The sequence below is a fragment of the Mizuhopecten yessoensis genome, unplaced genomic scaffold (assembly GCF_002113885.1).
Source record: "Mizuhopecten yessoensis strain PY_sf001 unplaced genomic scaffold, ASM211388v2 scaffold7907, whole genome shotgun sequence".
NCBI lineage: Eukaryota > Metazoa > Mollusca > Bivalvia > Pectinida > Pectinidae > Mizuhopecten > Mizuhopecten yessoensis.
In genome coordinates, this window is record NW_018407282.1 from 736,192 (window position 1) to 754,438 (window position 18,247).

Here is an 18,247-nt window from a genome sequence, read left to right on the forward strand (position 1 = left end):
TGTCTCGTCTGTATCATGTCTTACCTGTATCTATGTCTTACCTGTAACAATATGTCGTCTGTATCATGTCTTACCTGTATGTATGTCTTACCTGTAATAATATGTCGTCTATATCATGTGTTACCTATTTCAATATCTCACCTGTATCGATATTTCGCCTCTATCCACCACTCATCTGCCTCATCTGTATCTATGTATAAATGTATTCATTTTCACCTGTACCCATTTTTCACCTGTATCCACCGATCACCTGTACCTAATGTGTTTTCAATCTACATTATAGCTTTAAGTTCTTATAACAGGTTTCAAAGAATGTGTTATATGTTGTATTAAATTATGATTTTGATAGTTGTCGTCTGCGCCATGTAGTATTTGCGCTGAAAAGACAGCTAATTAATGTGAACCGTATAAAATATCTACAACACGTACATAATATCTAGACAGACATCTTGTTGTTTAATTTACTGCACAGTACAAGACCCTGATATCATAACAACTTCCATCGCACAAACAATATACTTCATCACTTAATGTAAAAAAAATCTTAAACAGGACTTACCTATGTATATATACCACAATATTTTTCGAAAAGACTGCACAAGTGTCCGCTTCCCCAGAATGATGTGGTGTGTATGCCGGGTAGAACACCTATCGGTTCTCGGTAGATGACCGACCTTGAATAGTGCTCGAGCTCTGTATTTTAGACCCGATAAGGGTCCTAACTGTTGACCTAGATGTAATGCAAATGCGTTGTTACATATGGATACAAAGGTTTACAAGTTCAAGTTTATCCTTTCATATCTGTGCATAAGTGACGTCTGCTGTTGTTTGAATGAAATTACAGAGTTGTGTGATATATCATACACGCTGCATGGCGTTGTGCATACAGAATACAAATTAAACACTTTTAAAAGTTATACTTTTGTGTAGTATTGTTAACTTAATGTTTACTCTCATGTTTTTTTTTTATCACAGACACGTCACGTGATATGGGTAACTACACACGTCACACCTAGCTTCTTCCTTGACACATTTAAATACATTTCCGAGCAGAATAACGACTGTTTTGCTTTCTGTATATTAGGTCGTCCTATTACAGGGGGTAACTATATATGTACGAAAAGCTACAATGGACTTGCCCGTCTTAAAACGAAACGGATAACGGTATTGCGTTGTTTGACTATCCAGGACCTTACCTCCTTCAGATTGCACATACGTTCACTAAACACATATTCCAAAAATGTCGCGTACTAAATTTTATTTGAGCCTTGGTTTTTGGTTTATTTGTGTTTTACGTCCTATTGTTGTGTCATCAACGTCGTCATCATGGACACGTTTTGTACCAATCCTCACACATCCCACCGTCGACTTATCACGAGGTCGTTAATAAACTTTCTACGTACAATATACACCACTGATTAGTTGGGTGTTTGCCAGTCCAGACACGGTTCTAGCTTGACGAACTTCTTGGTACATTACTTAGCCTGCACGATATGCATAGCCTTGTATACATCTTCTCCCTTTATTATAAGTAAAACGTACGGCGCAGATCTATTTGGCAAGGTGAGCGTGTTTACAATCAGGCTCTTATAAAGGAATGCAGCCGCCACAACCGAATACTGGAGCACGGCTAAAACGTACATCTCTTTATTACTGGAACTACGTCTAATAGTGTATACAATCATTACTTTATCATCACTTGAGCACGTCTCAAACGTATATATAATTTAAATTTACTTCTATATTACTGAAACAACGTCTTCTATGTATACATATACATTGTATTACCTTTATGATACTGGAGCACGTTTATGCCACATGTATAAAAGTGACGTGAAGCCCGTCAATTACATTATTACATACATTTGTACTTAAGGTATTTCGCTAACTTACAAAACCGTATTATGCCATGGACTTCACATAAAAGGAAACGTTCGTACTGCCTCCTAATAATGAGGGCAGTTTAATAAGAGCCTTGCTCAAGTCCGAGATAGTATTTTAGTTATATTTCAAAGAATTGGTAGGGGGTGAAGGTGAACGGATATTGAATTTAAAATTAAATAACGTATTTAACTTAGCACCTTCCGATGATATCTTAAAGGTGGGGTCAACATTTGACCCCCACTTTGATTTCATTTAGTCTTTTACCATATGTAGATACATAAAAATGATCAATAACTGCATAAATGATTATTCATAATTAATACCGATTACCGTAGTGGACCTCCTTGCATAACACCAGGTTGAGTGACGGGGGGTATCCTAACAAAATGACAGATATATGGTATGAATGTCATTTTGAAAATGAATTATGATAGTGTATAGTATATTAAATTACTGTTATTTTGATACTAAATATGTCATATTGGTATACATGATGTAAGCGTAGTGATACTTTAATTCGAAAAACATGTAAAATTTTAACAAAATTTAAAATATAACCAGCATTGTCAACTTGGCTATATATAGTTACAATGGTAGTCTATATTTTAAACTTCTTTAAACACTTTATATATATATATATTTTGTCTACAGAATAATTTTTATGTTTTATCAAAACCGGTAAAGTACTTTTTTAGCATGCCAAACATGATCAATGCCCAATTTCATTTAATCATGGAGATTTGATTATCAATGTTTATTATGGTAAATACCGATACAATTTCTGTCTTTGTATCAAACCAAAACACTTACGCATGTTTTAAAGTTATGTGCAGTAATAATAACTCATGTATTCTGCCAAAGTAATCTTTCCTCTGGAGAACTACTTAAGGTTGAGATTGTGTCATAGACAAAGATATGCAATTAGACATTGTGCATCCAGGTAGTATGTTTTCATTCCGACTCTTTAAAAGGAGTTATGGCCCTTTGTTGAAAAAACTACTGGGCCTATTTTATTGGAAGCTCACAGATATGGTAACTACCTCCTGATGTGCACCAGGGTACTATTCTTTCATTTCGATCCTTTTTAAGGAGTTATGGCCCTTTGTTAAAAATCTTTGTCTTGACAACTCTTCCTTTACTACTAGGACGATTTCAGCAAAACTGGTTCATCTGGGCTAACAAGATTTGTTTTGCAAGTATGTTTTGGCATGGGGAAGGAGTACAGGAAGTATGTCAGCGACTTATATACTTACATAACTACTGGAGGGAGACTATGGATTGCTTTGCAATGCTTTGCCTTAGTTACACTTCTTTTTTTATATAGGAGCGGGGGCATTACTTAGCCTTTGGCTTACAGTTCCATTATTATTTTATTTTACCTATTGCCCATTCATTAAACAAAATATGAAGGAATATTGTTTTAAATCGTTAACTATAAACAAATAAAGCAAGGAAAGATATCCTTGTCTGAATCTCCATACAAAAAAATATTTTTTAGCACATTTTATTTTTGTGACCTTGAACGAAGGTCAAGGTCATCAACATTTACAAAACTTAAATCCATTCACATGAACAACCTACATGCCAATTAACAAGACCTAAACACTTTTGGTCATGACAAAAAACAAGTTAAAGGAAAAGTGGAAAGAATGCTATGTTTTTCTTTTTTAAATCAAAGGTGTTATATGACAAACCGGTCTTAATTTTTTTTGAAATTCCTGATGTTAAAAGATAATATTGGTAGCCAACTTTTAAGCAAGTTTAAAAAATAGACTCGTTTTAGAACTATGTAAATTAACGTGTCAAAAATGTAATTTATCGTATTAGTAATGAAATTTCACATTTTTTTCAACTTAAATCTTCAATAAAAAGAACAATTCTTTCTTAAAATAGTGTTAATACTCGGTATTAAAAAACAGTTTGAATACGTTGCACACGATGATGATATAATTTTATAGTAATTGTGTCATTTGAATGCTGTAGGAGGAATTGTGTTACCAAAACTTTAACATCCACACAGGTGTAAGTTAATGAGGTCCCATTTATCAATCAATGAATTCTTAAACTAAATGTTCCTGATTTAAGCTTTCTATACCCATACCTTTTTGGATTGATCTTGTTTTGAAATTCAAAGCGGGGGCCGACGCTAATGTTAAATCTCCATAGGCGTTGACCCTATACCTTTAATCGTTTTATAGCTACACTGCTTAAATACTATTTCACGCTTATTTCATTTCCCGTACACGTTTATATTAATTCTGTTTGGAAAAACCATCACTAGTACGTTGCATACAAATCTGTCACAGAATTGTATACATGTACAAGACATAAACGATCAAAACAATGTCTTTCTTTTTTAACTGGAAATACATACTTGAATATTTGTTTTGTGTAAGGACATTCTTCTGTAAAGTGACGCTAATGAATAACCCTGTTTTATGACTCTAACGAATATTAAAACAAAGCGTTATACAAACTGTTTTTATTGATTAATACAGTAGGGTCCGTCACCAGAAAAAAATGGCTGCAAACCGGAATCTTGAAGAAATACTGATGTCTTTTGTCTTTCTGACTGTTGTAGGATGACTTTTAGCATGGACATGAACATCTTACACACATTTAAAATTGCTCTGCATAATTTTAAAACTAATTTGCAATTAACTAAAAATCAGGATATATATATTACTACTACACTCAATTCCAGTTTCTATGTATGTGCATGTATCTGCATGTGTATGTATAGTGCACTCGGCCCCATTTATACAAATTCATGCCATTCATTGAGAAAAGCTATATAATTCCACTGCCTTGGTATGTAAATGCGCCATAGCACGAAACTGCGAAGATAAGTTTCGTGCGGAGTCTTCTCCAACCGCTCAGCTGATCGATGTAAACAAAACCATGTGACCTGCCATGTGGCATTAACATCGAAACACAACCAGCCAATCAAATTTGACTTAATATTCTCACTAGCCAATAAGCGACCCAGAATGTCATCTCCGCGAAGAATTCCGATACACTTCCTGCAAAACGTAAACAGTTGCGCAAAATCAAAACAAAGGACGAACGTAGATGGAATAAGACATAATTTGGGACAATATGCCGTTTTTAGGACGTGATTGGAGATCGAACGGGGACGAGTGGGTGAAGACACACAATGGATGGGAAAAACTGAAGTTATGGAGAATCAAGGTGTTCGAAAGTTTGAACGAAAACATCCTGGCAAGGTATAGTTTAATGATTGTGTGCACTACTGTGGTTCTTCGGTATGAATCACGCTGCTAATGGTATCCACCATACACACATTTTTATATATATAAATACACACGATGTCATCGTGTGTGAGATAGGTCTGCGTTTGTGACGAGCAACACATTGTATTGTTGTGCTTTAGCAAAGCTATAATACGTGAGTTCACTGAATGTAAAAGCTTGCATAATTTTATCGATTATTTCTGACAGCTGCATGGTCACGTTTCCAAATCATGATTTCAACACATGATGATATAATAAATAACTGGTGTGCGTAGACTGGAATGGCGTAGCAGCTCACAGCTAGCTACCGTGATGTTAAACCATTGTATCAGTACGTTTATTATTACGAACTTGAAACAACACATCATAGCTCTTATATATATACGATCGCGATCTGATACACATGATTGGGCCAACCTTCTCCAGATTCCATTATGTCAGCTGATATATATTTTTTCAGTGTACATTTCAGATGTTCGATGTGTATATACTTATTGTAAGATGATCGTAAGGGTCCCGTTAATAAACGTCACGCTGGACTTCTGTCTTACCTTCAGAAGCGTTGCATATGTGCATTGCACTGTGCATCGATGTATATATGTGGACTGTGACACCTACATTCAGTGTGACACATACATACAGTGTGGTGACACATGCATCGAGATCTATGTTTTTATAAGCTCAAAATAAACAAAAAAGAGACAAATATGTGCTACACATATCGACGTAACAGGAAAGGAAAATGCAGTCGACAAGACTGGGATTTAAACAGACGCTTTAATTAACCAATTGTCAAGGTACCTGGTTGCAGGCTATCGACCCTGTTCACTAAATAGAAATAAGATGATTATGTTCTGAAGTTACCTTTGGTTTCAGTTTTTACTTTACTTTTTGTATAAGATATTACATACTTTTTGATAAAAAGAAGAAAAAATGATAAAACATGATAAGTCTAATAGAAAAAATAGTTTCAGCCAGTTTCAGATTGTATATCTGAAAAATTGAACAACGTACATGATTTATTATATGAAATATGCAAATGATGGCGGTAATATAGTTACTATGTATACAAGAAAATTGTCATTTTCTTAATTTCTTTTAAGTGCAAAGTGTTTTCTGTATTGTTTCAAAATGCTTTTGTATATGTTACAAATCTTTCGTTACCATTATCGCTTTTATAACCATGTGTGGTATGTACTAGGTAATTATAACGCTCCCTTTTGTATCCTTTGTCTACTCTTCGTTCTGTGATGCGCGTGCGTTTCCTGTGCTCTACACGTGTAGCTAGGTTTGAAGTTTGGCCCTATTGGTGGTGTATGGGTAGACTAGTGCTAGCGATACTGATAAGAAACAAAAAGAGGTAACTGGGTTCACTAGTCTGTAAGCTTTCTTCGTTAGGAAACATATCCCAGTTTTCTTATTTGTCATAGAACGTACTTTCCGACATTCTTTTTACAGTATCAAATATTTTCTTAATCTGAAACAACAAATGCCACGGGAACAGAGAGAGAGTGAGAGAGAAAAGTTATCTTAACAAGCACTTCTTGTATTAATTTATATTAAAACATTAACAGTGGCTTCAAAACGAACGAGAAATGATTTATATAGTACCGAACAATGTTGATCCAAATATGTTTAAAAGTTAAAAAGGCTTTGTATAAGGCGGTTCCTTAACTGTCTGCTAGTGTAATAATGTTTTAAAACGTTATATTACATAACCATGACTCATGATCAGTAGTTGGAGATGTCTGACTCGTGCTGTGTAATGAATCTCAGCGAATAGAAAATGATGGGATTAATATGTTAGCCATGCATTTTCAATTTAAAATACACATGTATTTTCAACAAAAATACAACAAACAGACAGTAATAGTTTTAATTACCCCTGATGATTAACAATTTTTGAACTTCGACATATACATTGGTGTTTATAAACTTTGTTTATTTTGTGAGGCTAGATATGAAGGATGGGTTAAATCAAAAGAGTTACACGGAACAGTTAATATTGCTTTTCGTTGGGATATGTCTACGGTCTTTATAAATAGCAAGACTAGTGATATAAAGTTATTTCTTTTCAATTCATTATTCTCTTTTTTTAGTCAGTAGACTTGACGGTAAACTAAAATATATGATGAAAAAGAACAGAATATTTGTTTTTAAATATCTTGATAATTTCGTTTAAATCTAAGGTTGATACGACTGGCCATGACAGAGTTTCACACAAGAGACAATGACTGGTGCAAACACCATCAGCCTTACATACACTACGTCAAGGCCACATCAAGGGAGGTAAGGCAAACATTAATACGTTAAGCACGTAGGAGTTATTGCCCTTGTTGATTTTTTTTCATTTATTTTGTTACAGGGTATAAAATCTTTTCATTTTATATTTTATTCCGATTTCGTTGTCTGAAAACATATAAATCGGAACTACTTTTTAAGTATGCTCAAACTAGATGGAAACACGATTTGTTGGAAGTAATTAAAATAGCTTGGGTCAAATTCTCCAATGTTATTTTCTTTCTTGAAAAATTGTAGCAAAAAACGTTCTAGATTTACACAGAGTGAATTCCCTTTTTTCGAACTATTTGAATTTTAAGATTAAGCATGTATAGCTGTATGGTTTGATACAAAATGTATGTGTCGATTATAAACTACAGCTGGGTATATATACCTGTAGTTAACCCTCTTGATTTAGTTTCATTAGTTTTGAGATTGTGACGGAAATATTAAAACCAATTTTCAACAGATTTACATCATTTCAAAGCAAATATTATCAAAATCACATCAACAAAACCAAAGGGGGAAAAACCCAATATTAATTTGGAATATAGAACAAAGTTCCTTGACTTTTTGTTACTGAGACAGAACGTAGTCCGAATGTCTGTCGACTGAAAAATACTGAGAAGGTAGTCTGAATGTTCCTCGTCTCCAAAAGTAAATTAAGTGACATGTAGATTCATATTTCGTACCGGGAAACTTTCCAAAATTAAGCCCACACAGTGATATGTTGATGACAAGCTTTTAATGAGAGTCCTTATATATACAATTGAAATTGACAAAACTTTGAGAAATTTCATTATCTCGAAAATTAAATATAAATCCTCGCAGACTGGTTTTAGTCAAGAAAGAACCCAAACAGTTAAGCCATAGTTGGGAATAAACCCTTACGCACTTACACGTTATCATAATTACTTGACCTTGACAGAGGAAGAACCCGTACACACCCACACGTTATCACTATTACTTGACCTTGACAGAGGAAGATCCTTACGAGTCTTAGTGAAGCATTCGTCCATCTGGACATGTCCGGAGCCGTCAAGGACATCAGAAGGTTTAACTACGTATGCAAGGTTAGTTCCTACTGGACACTGGTCATTTCTTAATCACGATTATGTAAAAGATAGGGTTGCATATGTGAAGTAAAAATAATGTTACAAACACTGGGGTCATGAAGGGTTGCTATGGTGCCAGGCATGGATGTTTTTATGCAACATTTTACGTTTTTGGTAGAATCATTCATACAATAAGAATGAAAAGATAAATTGATTTTGAAAAAAAATATGCTTCTTTGGGAGTTGACATTTTCCTAATTGAAACCAAAATGCTGTCTGTATCTTAAGATGTTTAATAAGTTAGAGAAGTCTCTTTAAATCTAATAGCACTGAGAAAATTTCATGAAGTTTCTTGAGTATGAATATTTCTCCTGCATTTTGAAAACAGAATTATCCCCATAAGAAGACAAATCGAAAATTCTCGTTATTACACTCAAACATATACTGGATTTCCCGTTACAGGTACTACAGATACTGCTGTGTGGAAAGCTTACAAGCATGAGTGGTACGTCACAGAAACGCATCATCAACATACTGGACGAAATGGTCAACCAGGGTGAGTTTTGATCAATTTCATCACTGTGTAACATACCGTAAACTACTGTCATTTCGTGATATGTAACTTACTGGTACTAAGTATAATATCTATATTCATAATAATAATAATAAAAAATAATAATTACAGGTTCTTATATACCGCAACCTAGTTCGTAGGTCGTCTCATAGCGGTTCACAAATTATTATCCGTGGTTATAGGGCCTTTGCAACCAGCCAATGTCTTCCTCAACTCCCTAGGTAGCATACAGCCGGTGCTGCCATTTCGGCGCTCACAGCTAGCATTCAACAATTCTAGCACAAACCAACAACGTTCTTATTTTCAAGTTTCATGCTGTTGCTGTTAAAATCAGGTCTTCTTTGTAATATTGATAATAATTATAATTCGAGGTTCTTCTATACCGCTTTATCACAACCTATTTTTGGCCATTTTGGCGCTCACAGCCAGCATTCTACAATTCTAGCACTTCCCAACAAAGTTCACATTTTCAGCTGAGTAGACTGGAACAAGCGGAGTAAAGTTTCTTGCTCAAAGATACAACACAGTGCCGTGCCGTGACTCGAACCCACAACCCTTCGGTCACGAGCCCGGCGTCCTACCAATAGACTACCGTGCCTCTTATTCATGAAACCGTTCTAATACTACTGCATGTACCTGTGCCTGCACAAACTCTCTTTTTGCTCGTTTAATCGTGTGAAACGTTAAAACTTTGGGTCTCGTTAAGTCTCTTCAACATTCTTTGCATTGAAGAAATGTGAAAATTATTTATGTACCACCGGACAAGTAATTGGTCTTGAGCACAGTATCAGAGTGGTCTCATGGTTGAAAGGCCCCCGCAGAGCAATATATCTCGATTATAAATGTCTTGTGTTTATTTTATCAAGAATAAAGATATTGTAATATGTATTGTAATTCTCGCGAATTAGTAAAAGAAAAGTGTTTGGAACCACTTTTAGTTTTCTTAAACTTTAAAAACAGACAAAATCTGTTTTTGCATAGCAGTGAAGAGGCAATTCAATGGTCAACTATGGAATCTACTTGTCTTGGACTAGAGGGATTGTACTGTTAGTGCTAAACATTGATGTAGTTCTAAGCCTAATGGGATTCTTCCTCTATCATTTGTAACGTAGAAATTACGACGACATGCTTTATTGGAAGTATCTCACGTGACATAGCACCATATAAAATACCAAAAGAAAAAGAAAATGGAGGCGCATGCCTCGTTTCTTAACTATGAATGTCACGTATACATGCATTGGGTTTGAATGAAACACAAATTAAGCGAACAGATATATTTTCAACAAATACCATTGAATTTGATTTTTTATTTTTTTTTAGTGCTGAAAACGAAGACGAACGTGGCCAGCACGCGCGACCTTGTCAACAGCACGATATGCACGCTACACGAGGGCCAGTACAGTCACATAGGAAGCGAGAGTTTGTGGCACAGACACCTACAGGGCGTACACAAAATGCTCGCAAAACTCGACAGATACAAGGTCGAACCTGTACGTATAAGCTTGGATTATAAGTTCGGTATGAAAGGTTGTGTGGGATATCGTTAGACAATCAATCCAGAATTAAGCTTTTTTCCTCAGTTTAATTTTTATTTTGGAAAATGTGTTAATTACAGGTGACTTAAAACAGAAACGGATCTACATACCAAAGTGTTAAACTTCAATATGCAGGTAAACATCATTGATGTAGAGTTCTTCAAAAGATAGTATTTGTATATAATTTAATCTGGCTTGTAACAAGCATTTTCATTGGATTAAAAATGTATGTTATCAGCCCATAACGTAAAAAATGACGTCGCCGTTTGTAACGTCGCTTTTGATTGGCTTATACAGCAACGCAATAATTTCTAAAAGGAAAGAGTCCATCAATAAAAGTGGATTTCCACAGGGATTGTGTATTGTCTTTTCTGATCAACTTCGAGTTGCTATTTTGTCTTTGTGTTTTGAAGGTGTGGTATATTTTGTCCTTGAATGTGGATGGGGTGGTACATTTTGTCCTTGAATTTGGATGCTGTTGTATCCCTTTTCCTTGCAACTTGATGCTGTTGTGTATTTTGTCCTTTTATGTTGATGCTGTGTTGTATTTTGTCTGTTGGTGTTGACGCTGATGCTGTGGTATATTTTGTCCCTGTATTTTGGCTCAGTGCTACATTTTGTTCTGTGAGCTGATCCGTGGGATTGTTTGTACTCCAGGGGTTGCGCTCTCTGAGCGAATGAGCGTAACCCCTTGATAAGGAGGATGTGTACGTTGACGCTGTGGTACATCTTTGTCTTGGCTACTTTGTAGAGAGCAGACGACGGTATGGCAATGTTCCAGGACCTGCCTCAGGACTGTGTACGGTGTATCCTCGAGCGTCTCTCAGATCACAAGGACGTCCTTCACATAGCCATGACGTCATCATCCAACCTCATCATCGCCGAGGAAAATTCTCTCTGGAAACAGCTCTGCTTCTTCCACTTCACCGACCGTCAGCTCATTACTTTCGTCCCCAAGGAGCTGGAGACAGGACAGAGGTGTATCGACTGGAAGTACATCTACAAACGCAGTGTCAAGTTAGTGTACACACCTTTAATTAACATTATCCCAAAACTGCTATGAAAATTTGCATGTTAGAGATCCCCGTACCACTGTTTAAAGCTGTAATTGCGCACTGGAAACAACTGTCTTTCCCGCATAATTATAGCTTTAATAAATCATTTCAGAAAAAACCTATTGCCTGCTGGACTTTTCTGAAACAACAAAGATCAAATAAACAAAATATAATCAACGAAAACGTTTTGGGTGTAAAAATCGAGCGGAGTTAGACCGGGATTCGAACTCTGGACTTCAGATTGTTGTACTAGCTCTATAACCAACTGAGCTACCTGGTCAATGGAAGTGTCCTGGCCAAACTATGCTACATTAAATCCAAAGAGAAACGAAATTAAAGGAACGTTACTTGTATATACGAAAAACCACAGTGTAATGGGACAGGAATCCTGAATAAATATGCCTGTTTATGATGCATGGACGAGTCCATTTACTTAAACCACAAATATGTATATATATAAATAAACACTCATTCTATAGAAACAGATATACATCATTATATTCAAAAGAATATTCAGTACCGTTACAAGAGTTGTTGGTAATCATTTAGTGAGGACTACGATATTTCGTCCGATACCTGTGTACATACTTAATTGTATCGAAAACGTTTTCCAGTTAGTTCTAGAATAAGATTAAAAGCAAATATTGAGAAAGTCCCTGATCACGGTTTATGGAGAAGTATTTAGTTGGCAACCTGTGTAACGCTGTTGTGTCTGTTGCAAATACACGATTATGTCGACTTTACTGACATCAGTAGAAATTGAAACACGGTGCCTTTCAAATCAGAGTTAAAGACAACGAAGCCTGTATATTTGGACGATAACACGATGTGGTGAGAAATAATCATGTTAGTATGTGGTATCTGGTCTGATGGTTACGTCATCCATGCCACTCCTAGAAAAGGGTTGAAAGTAAACCAGACAGTAGCAATATCAAGTCAACGTTACTGTTAAAAAATAAATAATAATGAATCACTCAATCAGTATACACAAGTAAAAAGTATTCTGAAGTCATAAGTATTACATCAACCGTTCTGAAAGCTTTAAAACAGGAGTGTTTCCTTGGTTTGTAGTAGAACTGTGAAACGGCAATGGTTGAAAACGAGTCTCTTTCACTGTTCTAGATGTCTTTTACTTTTTTTTTCCAGGCGGTTTGGGAAGAAAGATGTATATGCAGATACCCTGGCTATATGCCATCACTGTGATACTCTGTTCTGGCAGGTTTGTAGAATTCTGTTAACTTTCATTATAGATTATCGAAGAAAAGGCGTCTTATTTGAATGGTAACATTTCATAGATTCGCTTATAGATACATACATACTCGTATCAAGAGTGTTCATAGACTTATACATGATACTACTAATAGTAACGCATGCCAAATATCACTTATTTTTTATTAATCTGGACTGCGGGATTTGGAAAATCTACATACGGTGATCTTATATTTACTTTATTTAAAAAAAACACGTTTGTGGTAGTTGTATGAGAACATTCCTTTATTCCAGATCTTTAATCAGAAGAAAACAAGTTGTCTGGATTTATTAAGTTCTTCTGTTTAGTATCGTTATCATTATCTTTGTAGATAAGTATTGTACACGTCCTATGTATAGTATCGTCATCATTTTCTGTGTAGATTAGTATTGTACACTTCCTCTGTATAGTATCGTCATCATTTTCTGTGTAGATTAGTATTGTACGCGTCCTCTGTATAGTATCTTCAACATTTTCTGTGTAGATTAGGATTGTACGCGTCCTCTGTATTGTATCTTCATCATTTTCTGTGTAGATTAGGATTGTACGCGTCCTCTGTATTGTGTCGTCATCATTTTCTGTGTAGATTAGTATTGTACACGTCCTCTGTATAGTATCGTCATCATTGTCTGTGTAGATTAGTATTGTACACATCATCTGTATAGTATCGTCATCATTTTCTGTGTAGATTAGTATTGTACACGTTTTCTGTATAGTTTCGTCACCATTTTCTGTGTAGGTTAATACTGTACACGTCCTCTGTATAGTAGTGTCATCATTATCTGTGTTAACTACTGCTGTAATAACTAGTTTCTATTCCTTTTTATATTGCAGTCCATTGGTCATCCCTGTATCAGTGACCAGGAGGCTAAGTCCCGCCCACTCTCACCAGAGGCTTTCCTGAACCTTTTCTCAATCTAAACCCGTCAGACACACTACTGTTAAACGTTAAAAGATTCACGTAAATGACAGTTTTTACAGTTTAGCTGATCATCATGTTTAATATATTGTCCGTTGTTTGATATGTTAATCACTTAAACAATGCACTGTTATTATTTGTTGTTCAGTAGCGTGATCTATTTGAGATACTGTAGAACGCTTTAATTTTGCGGGATTAAACTTTCGTGGTTTCTTTTCTGGAACAAATTCGCTGGGACGTATTTTAGGTCAACAACGTTACCAGTTAATAACTTTATATCGGCGTGTATATTTTGCACGACGCAAACATATCGAAAATACAATTTCTGTGAAATGCAAGAGCTATTCGGTGTACAAATATTCAAAACTGTCGAGCGTTATACAGTATTAAAATACTCAAAACTTATCGCGCTTTATTCTAAGACAAATTGAAATGCAATTCCAGTTTTCTATTTGTTGAAATGTTATTGAGACTGCTCTTTATTAAAGTAAACGAAATAGAAAATGGAAAGAACCTAGATATGACTGACAGTTAGGTACGAAGTAATACAACTTCTTATACTTTATCAGTTAAAGAATATATTAAATTGATTTTTTATAATATCGGTTTTTTTTTTATACAATTTTAAGTCGCTTGAAGCACAGTCATATATATATATACATACTGTGAGTAACAGTGAAAACACATTGATAAAGTTATCCGTGTCTTAAAAGATAGGTTGTCTGTTGACAGAATGCTATTATAACATTCTAGAATGTCAAAATCGGTAGTTACAGTCAGGTTGTAACTATATTTTTTGCTGTATATGTTATATTAAACTCCGAATTGTTAAGATCACTGCATCCATCCTCCCACCTAGAAACGACATCTATAACGCAAAGTAAACAACGTCTCCATCTTCCCACCTAGAAACGACAACTACAACGCAAAGTAAACAACGTAACGTCACAAGTGTTGCTGTATATGTTTGTTTTCGTTTTTGAGTTGTGCTCAATATTTTGATGACATTGTACAAGTTCCTTCTTGATAACATGCTCTTATGAAAAATAAGTCACAATAGTTCGGAAGATACGGGAAATAAATTTAGGAAATAAAGAAGCTTTATCCAATGCCTTTATTTATTTAAGCTCTTCAGGACATTTGAGGATTAAGATAATACCGATGTATTACATATACTGATAATACCTGTATTTATTGATATATCTGTTATGCTTCTAGTATGTGATACATTGTACATATCCCATTGTTTTTGTAAAGTAATTGTTTTATACCTTGATCGTACATATCCCAATGTTTTTATAAAGTCATTGTTTCATACCTTGTGCTATTGTACGACATTTCATTTGGTTACTTGGCTAACTATTTATAATTCTGACCAGGAGTCAGCTTTAGTAGAAACATGCGTTTGTATTAAGTTCATTTGTAAACGTAAAACTGATCCAGACCGTTCTTTAACTCACTCACCCATGAAAACACATTTGAACTCTTCCAATTCAAAGGTTGGAATAGTTCATTATAAAACTTCAGGAGTGAATGAGTTAACAAACTTTTAAAATAAAATCGTGTTCATCAGATAGTGTCGTGGAAGATTTGACCTGTACGTGGTATGCATTTACTGATTATTGCCGACAGCTGATGTATTTAAACAATTGGTACAGAATCCGTTCTTTTGTATTCATAATGATTTTAGCTATGAGTAATGTTTGTAGCATTCCATATTTCGTTTATACTTTGCAATTTCAATGCAGATCACATTTTTAATATGTGTGTTTGTTTGAAGTAGTATTTAGAATGTTTATTCATTTATTCGTATTTTATTTATCTATGAAACCCTCTTTAAACCTGTTTAATTTTACAAGACCGCACTTACAGAAATGTCATATGAGAAACTTGCTATTTTTTAAAGACATTCTTCGAAAATCATTACTATGACAATCAAAGATGTTCTACCATCTATAAAATTCTCTTAAAATTGATTTTTATGGAGACATATTTGAAACAAAAATTATTATTATAACACAGACTGGATGCAACTTACTTTATAGTTTAATGATTCAAATCGAGGTGTTCATTATACATGCAGAAGTGTATGACAAAGAACAATTGTTTTTTTGTTATGATTTACATGGAAAGCAATCTCAGTATTTAAAAATTCAATCAATGTATTCATTTAAGCATGCAATATCACAATTTATGCTCAATGTTTTGTAAATGTGCCGAGACAGCTATACATATTTTGATGTTAGCTCCCATGAATGTGATGTTGTGTAAAAATAGATTTTCATTTCATTATAGGGAATCGGTATCAGGTTTATTGTTCTGCATGAGATGTTGTCAGTATATCGTGTGATAAAATATATACATATATATGTTCGTTTAATCATATTTAACTTTCACACCTTTCTGTAGATATACAATAGTGTGTGTTATTATTTATTATGCTCATCTGTACTATGTTTAAGCCACGGGACGGAAGTGAAAGGGTCGTAATAATCAATGCATTTCAATGTTTACGTCATAAAAAGTTATTTTTTTCCTGATATTGATCTTACTGTATTTGGTTTGAATCTCAACATTTTTGATATTGAATTTATTATCGATTAAATACAATAATTGCTACTGTAAAACACTTTATTTTCGTAAATATTCATTTAAGCGAGCTTGTTTCATAGAACGCCTTTGCGGGAATTTGAAATCAATTCTTTGACAAAAATCTGATAAATGATATCCGCGAAATATTCCAATCGATGATCGAGTCGCTTTGCAAGTTAACGTAAACATTAATGACTTTGGAAAATATTTGTTTTACGGTAATGTTTTTATAAAATGCTATGACCATGAACTTCTGACAGTTTTTGTTGTGGAAACAGTGTGACAAAAAAACATGTGTTACTTTGTTGACGTATAACGAATTAATTGATATGAGAGCAGGAATGAAATTTTATATCTACTGTTTGAAAGAAATGCAATTTATTCATGTTATGATTCCGCGCAGATTGATGTATAAGTTATTTTTTTCGTTGGATTACTGGAGAGGAAGTTTTTAATATCTGATGTCGATATTCATTGGTTGTTGGTATACAAAACGTTATTATCTATAGAAAATAAGCATACTGGTACAGTATGACTCGTTAATGAGCATCGATATTTCATAGATTGTTTGTGAGATATGACTTGCGTTGATATTGAAAGATGATTTGTTACTGAATTGTTAGTAAATATTTATCTTATTAATGTTGCTGCGATAGATGAATGTACCCACTTTGGTACTAGTACACCATTATGTTCCTATTGTAAGGGAGAACATTGCTTTGTGAACCTGTGTCATATGTTGTCATGATAATGTTGTTTAAAAATGTTCAAGTTTTAGTTTATTATGTATGTAACAGCATGTTACTTCATTAAAGGAAGTATGGTATTATTATGTAGATGAATGTCAAGTAAAATGCGATGTCTTCATGAAGATAAAGATATGTTAATGGTGTTTAAGAGTTTCTAGTAAAATGAATAATATACCAAACAGATATCACATAAAACACAATGAAATAAAATTGGGAAAGGGTCGCTTTTAAGATATGTGCTTCTCAAAACGCTTTACCTGCGATCTGTTAGGATTAGCTCCTTTTAAAATCTTTTTATTAGCATCATTTTACACAGTCCAAATTTTCATATACAAGTATGTTTTATAGAATCTTAATTTAGTAACCTATTCGAGAGAAGATGCATATATTTCAGTGAGGAATCATTTATCTTTAGTGATGTTTTGTTACACTGTAGAATCTGTAGTAAGCTATACTTTGTATTTGGTAGTATTTTGAAAATAATGTGTTATAAAACCATCGCAAGCAATCATTTACATGACATAGATGTTTTTATGGTTTAAATGTTTAGCAATGTTAAATATATCAGATGAATTTGAATTTGCAATCAGAAACTAAATATAACTGCCAATGTTGATCAACTATTCACGTTTGGAAATTATTGAATACTTTGAGATGGAAACTGTTTCACTTTTTTTTGAGTAAATGAAACGTGATGGTTCTTATTCATCTTAGATTGCATTCTAGTCATTTCATGAATGTGGGTGTTTAGGGATAAAGAAAGGAATGTGGGAAGAAATGGACAACCAGAGTGTAAGAATTATTTATTTGTTTGATTTGATTCATACATTGTAAATGTTAATTAAAAAATTGTTTTTAATTGGTAATCTTCTTTGTTTTATTTAAACAAGTAGGAGATATTTGCTACTTGGTGCATACAGTACACTGGGAAATTTTCGTCGCAATTTAACGTTCGCCTTTTTTTGCCCTGTGTATTGAGGGCAAGTATATTAATTTTATTACAGCGAAATAGACAGTATAATATACAATTTAATATAAAGGGTGAAATTAACTCAGGCGAAAGTTGATTTTATGGGTGAAGGGCGAATGATTGACTAGGCG

At 34.2% G+C, this 18,247-nt stretch overlaps 1 protein-coding gene and 1 long non-coding RNA gene across 2 annotated transcripts in view; one reads left to right on the top strand and one right to left on the bottom strand.

Moving 5' to 3' along the window:
* The window catches only part of LOC110454539, a 12,611-nt gene extending 11,581 nt beyond the window's left edge, over window positions 1-1,030 (bottom strand). The window contains exon 1 of the long non-coding RNA XR_002463385.1: window positions 560-1,030. This is a non-coding gene — a long non-coding RNA (uncharacterized LOC110454539). The remainder of the gene's footprint in view (window positions 1-559) is intronic.
* Window positions 1,031-4,885: 3,855 nt separating this feature from the next.
* On the top strand, window positions 4,886-18,012 carry LOC110454546 (F-box only protein 32-like). The gene is made up of 8 exons (XM_021504113.1): window positions 4,886-5,111; window positions 7,328-7,427; window positions 8,399-8,491; window positions 8,936-9,029; window positions 10,368-10,537; window positions 11,334-11,599; window positions 12,784-12,856; window positions 13,721-18,012. Exons 1-8 carry the CDS (start codon window positions 4,984-4,986, stop codon window positions 13,805-13,807), a joined length of 1,011 nt encoding a protein of 336 aa, XP_021359788.1. The 5' UTR covers window positions 4,886-4,983; the 3' UTR covers window positions 13,808-18,012.
* Window positions 18,013-18,247: the final 235 nt, after the last annotated feature.

Bases quoted from the DNA above. Each gene is read 5' to 3' on its own strand.
- LOC110454546 (XM_021504113.1), top strand. From the start codon at position 4,984: ATGCCGTTTTTAGGACGTGATTGGAGATCGAACGGGGACGAGTGGGTG. The intron at 8,492-8,935 runs GTTAGTTCCTAC...TTCCCGTTACAG, and splicing joins GGTTTAACTACGTATGCAAG to GTACTACAGATACTGCTGTG. The intron at 9,030-10,367 runs GTGAGTTTTGAT...ATTTTTTTTTAG, and splicing joins GGACGAAATGGTCAACCAGG to TGCTGAAAACGAAGACGAAC.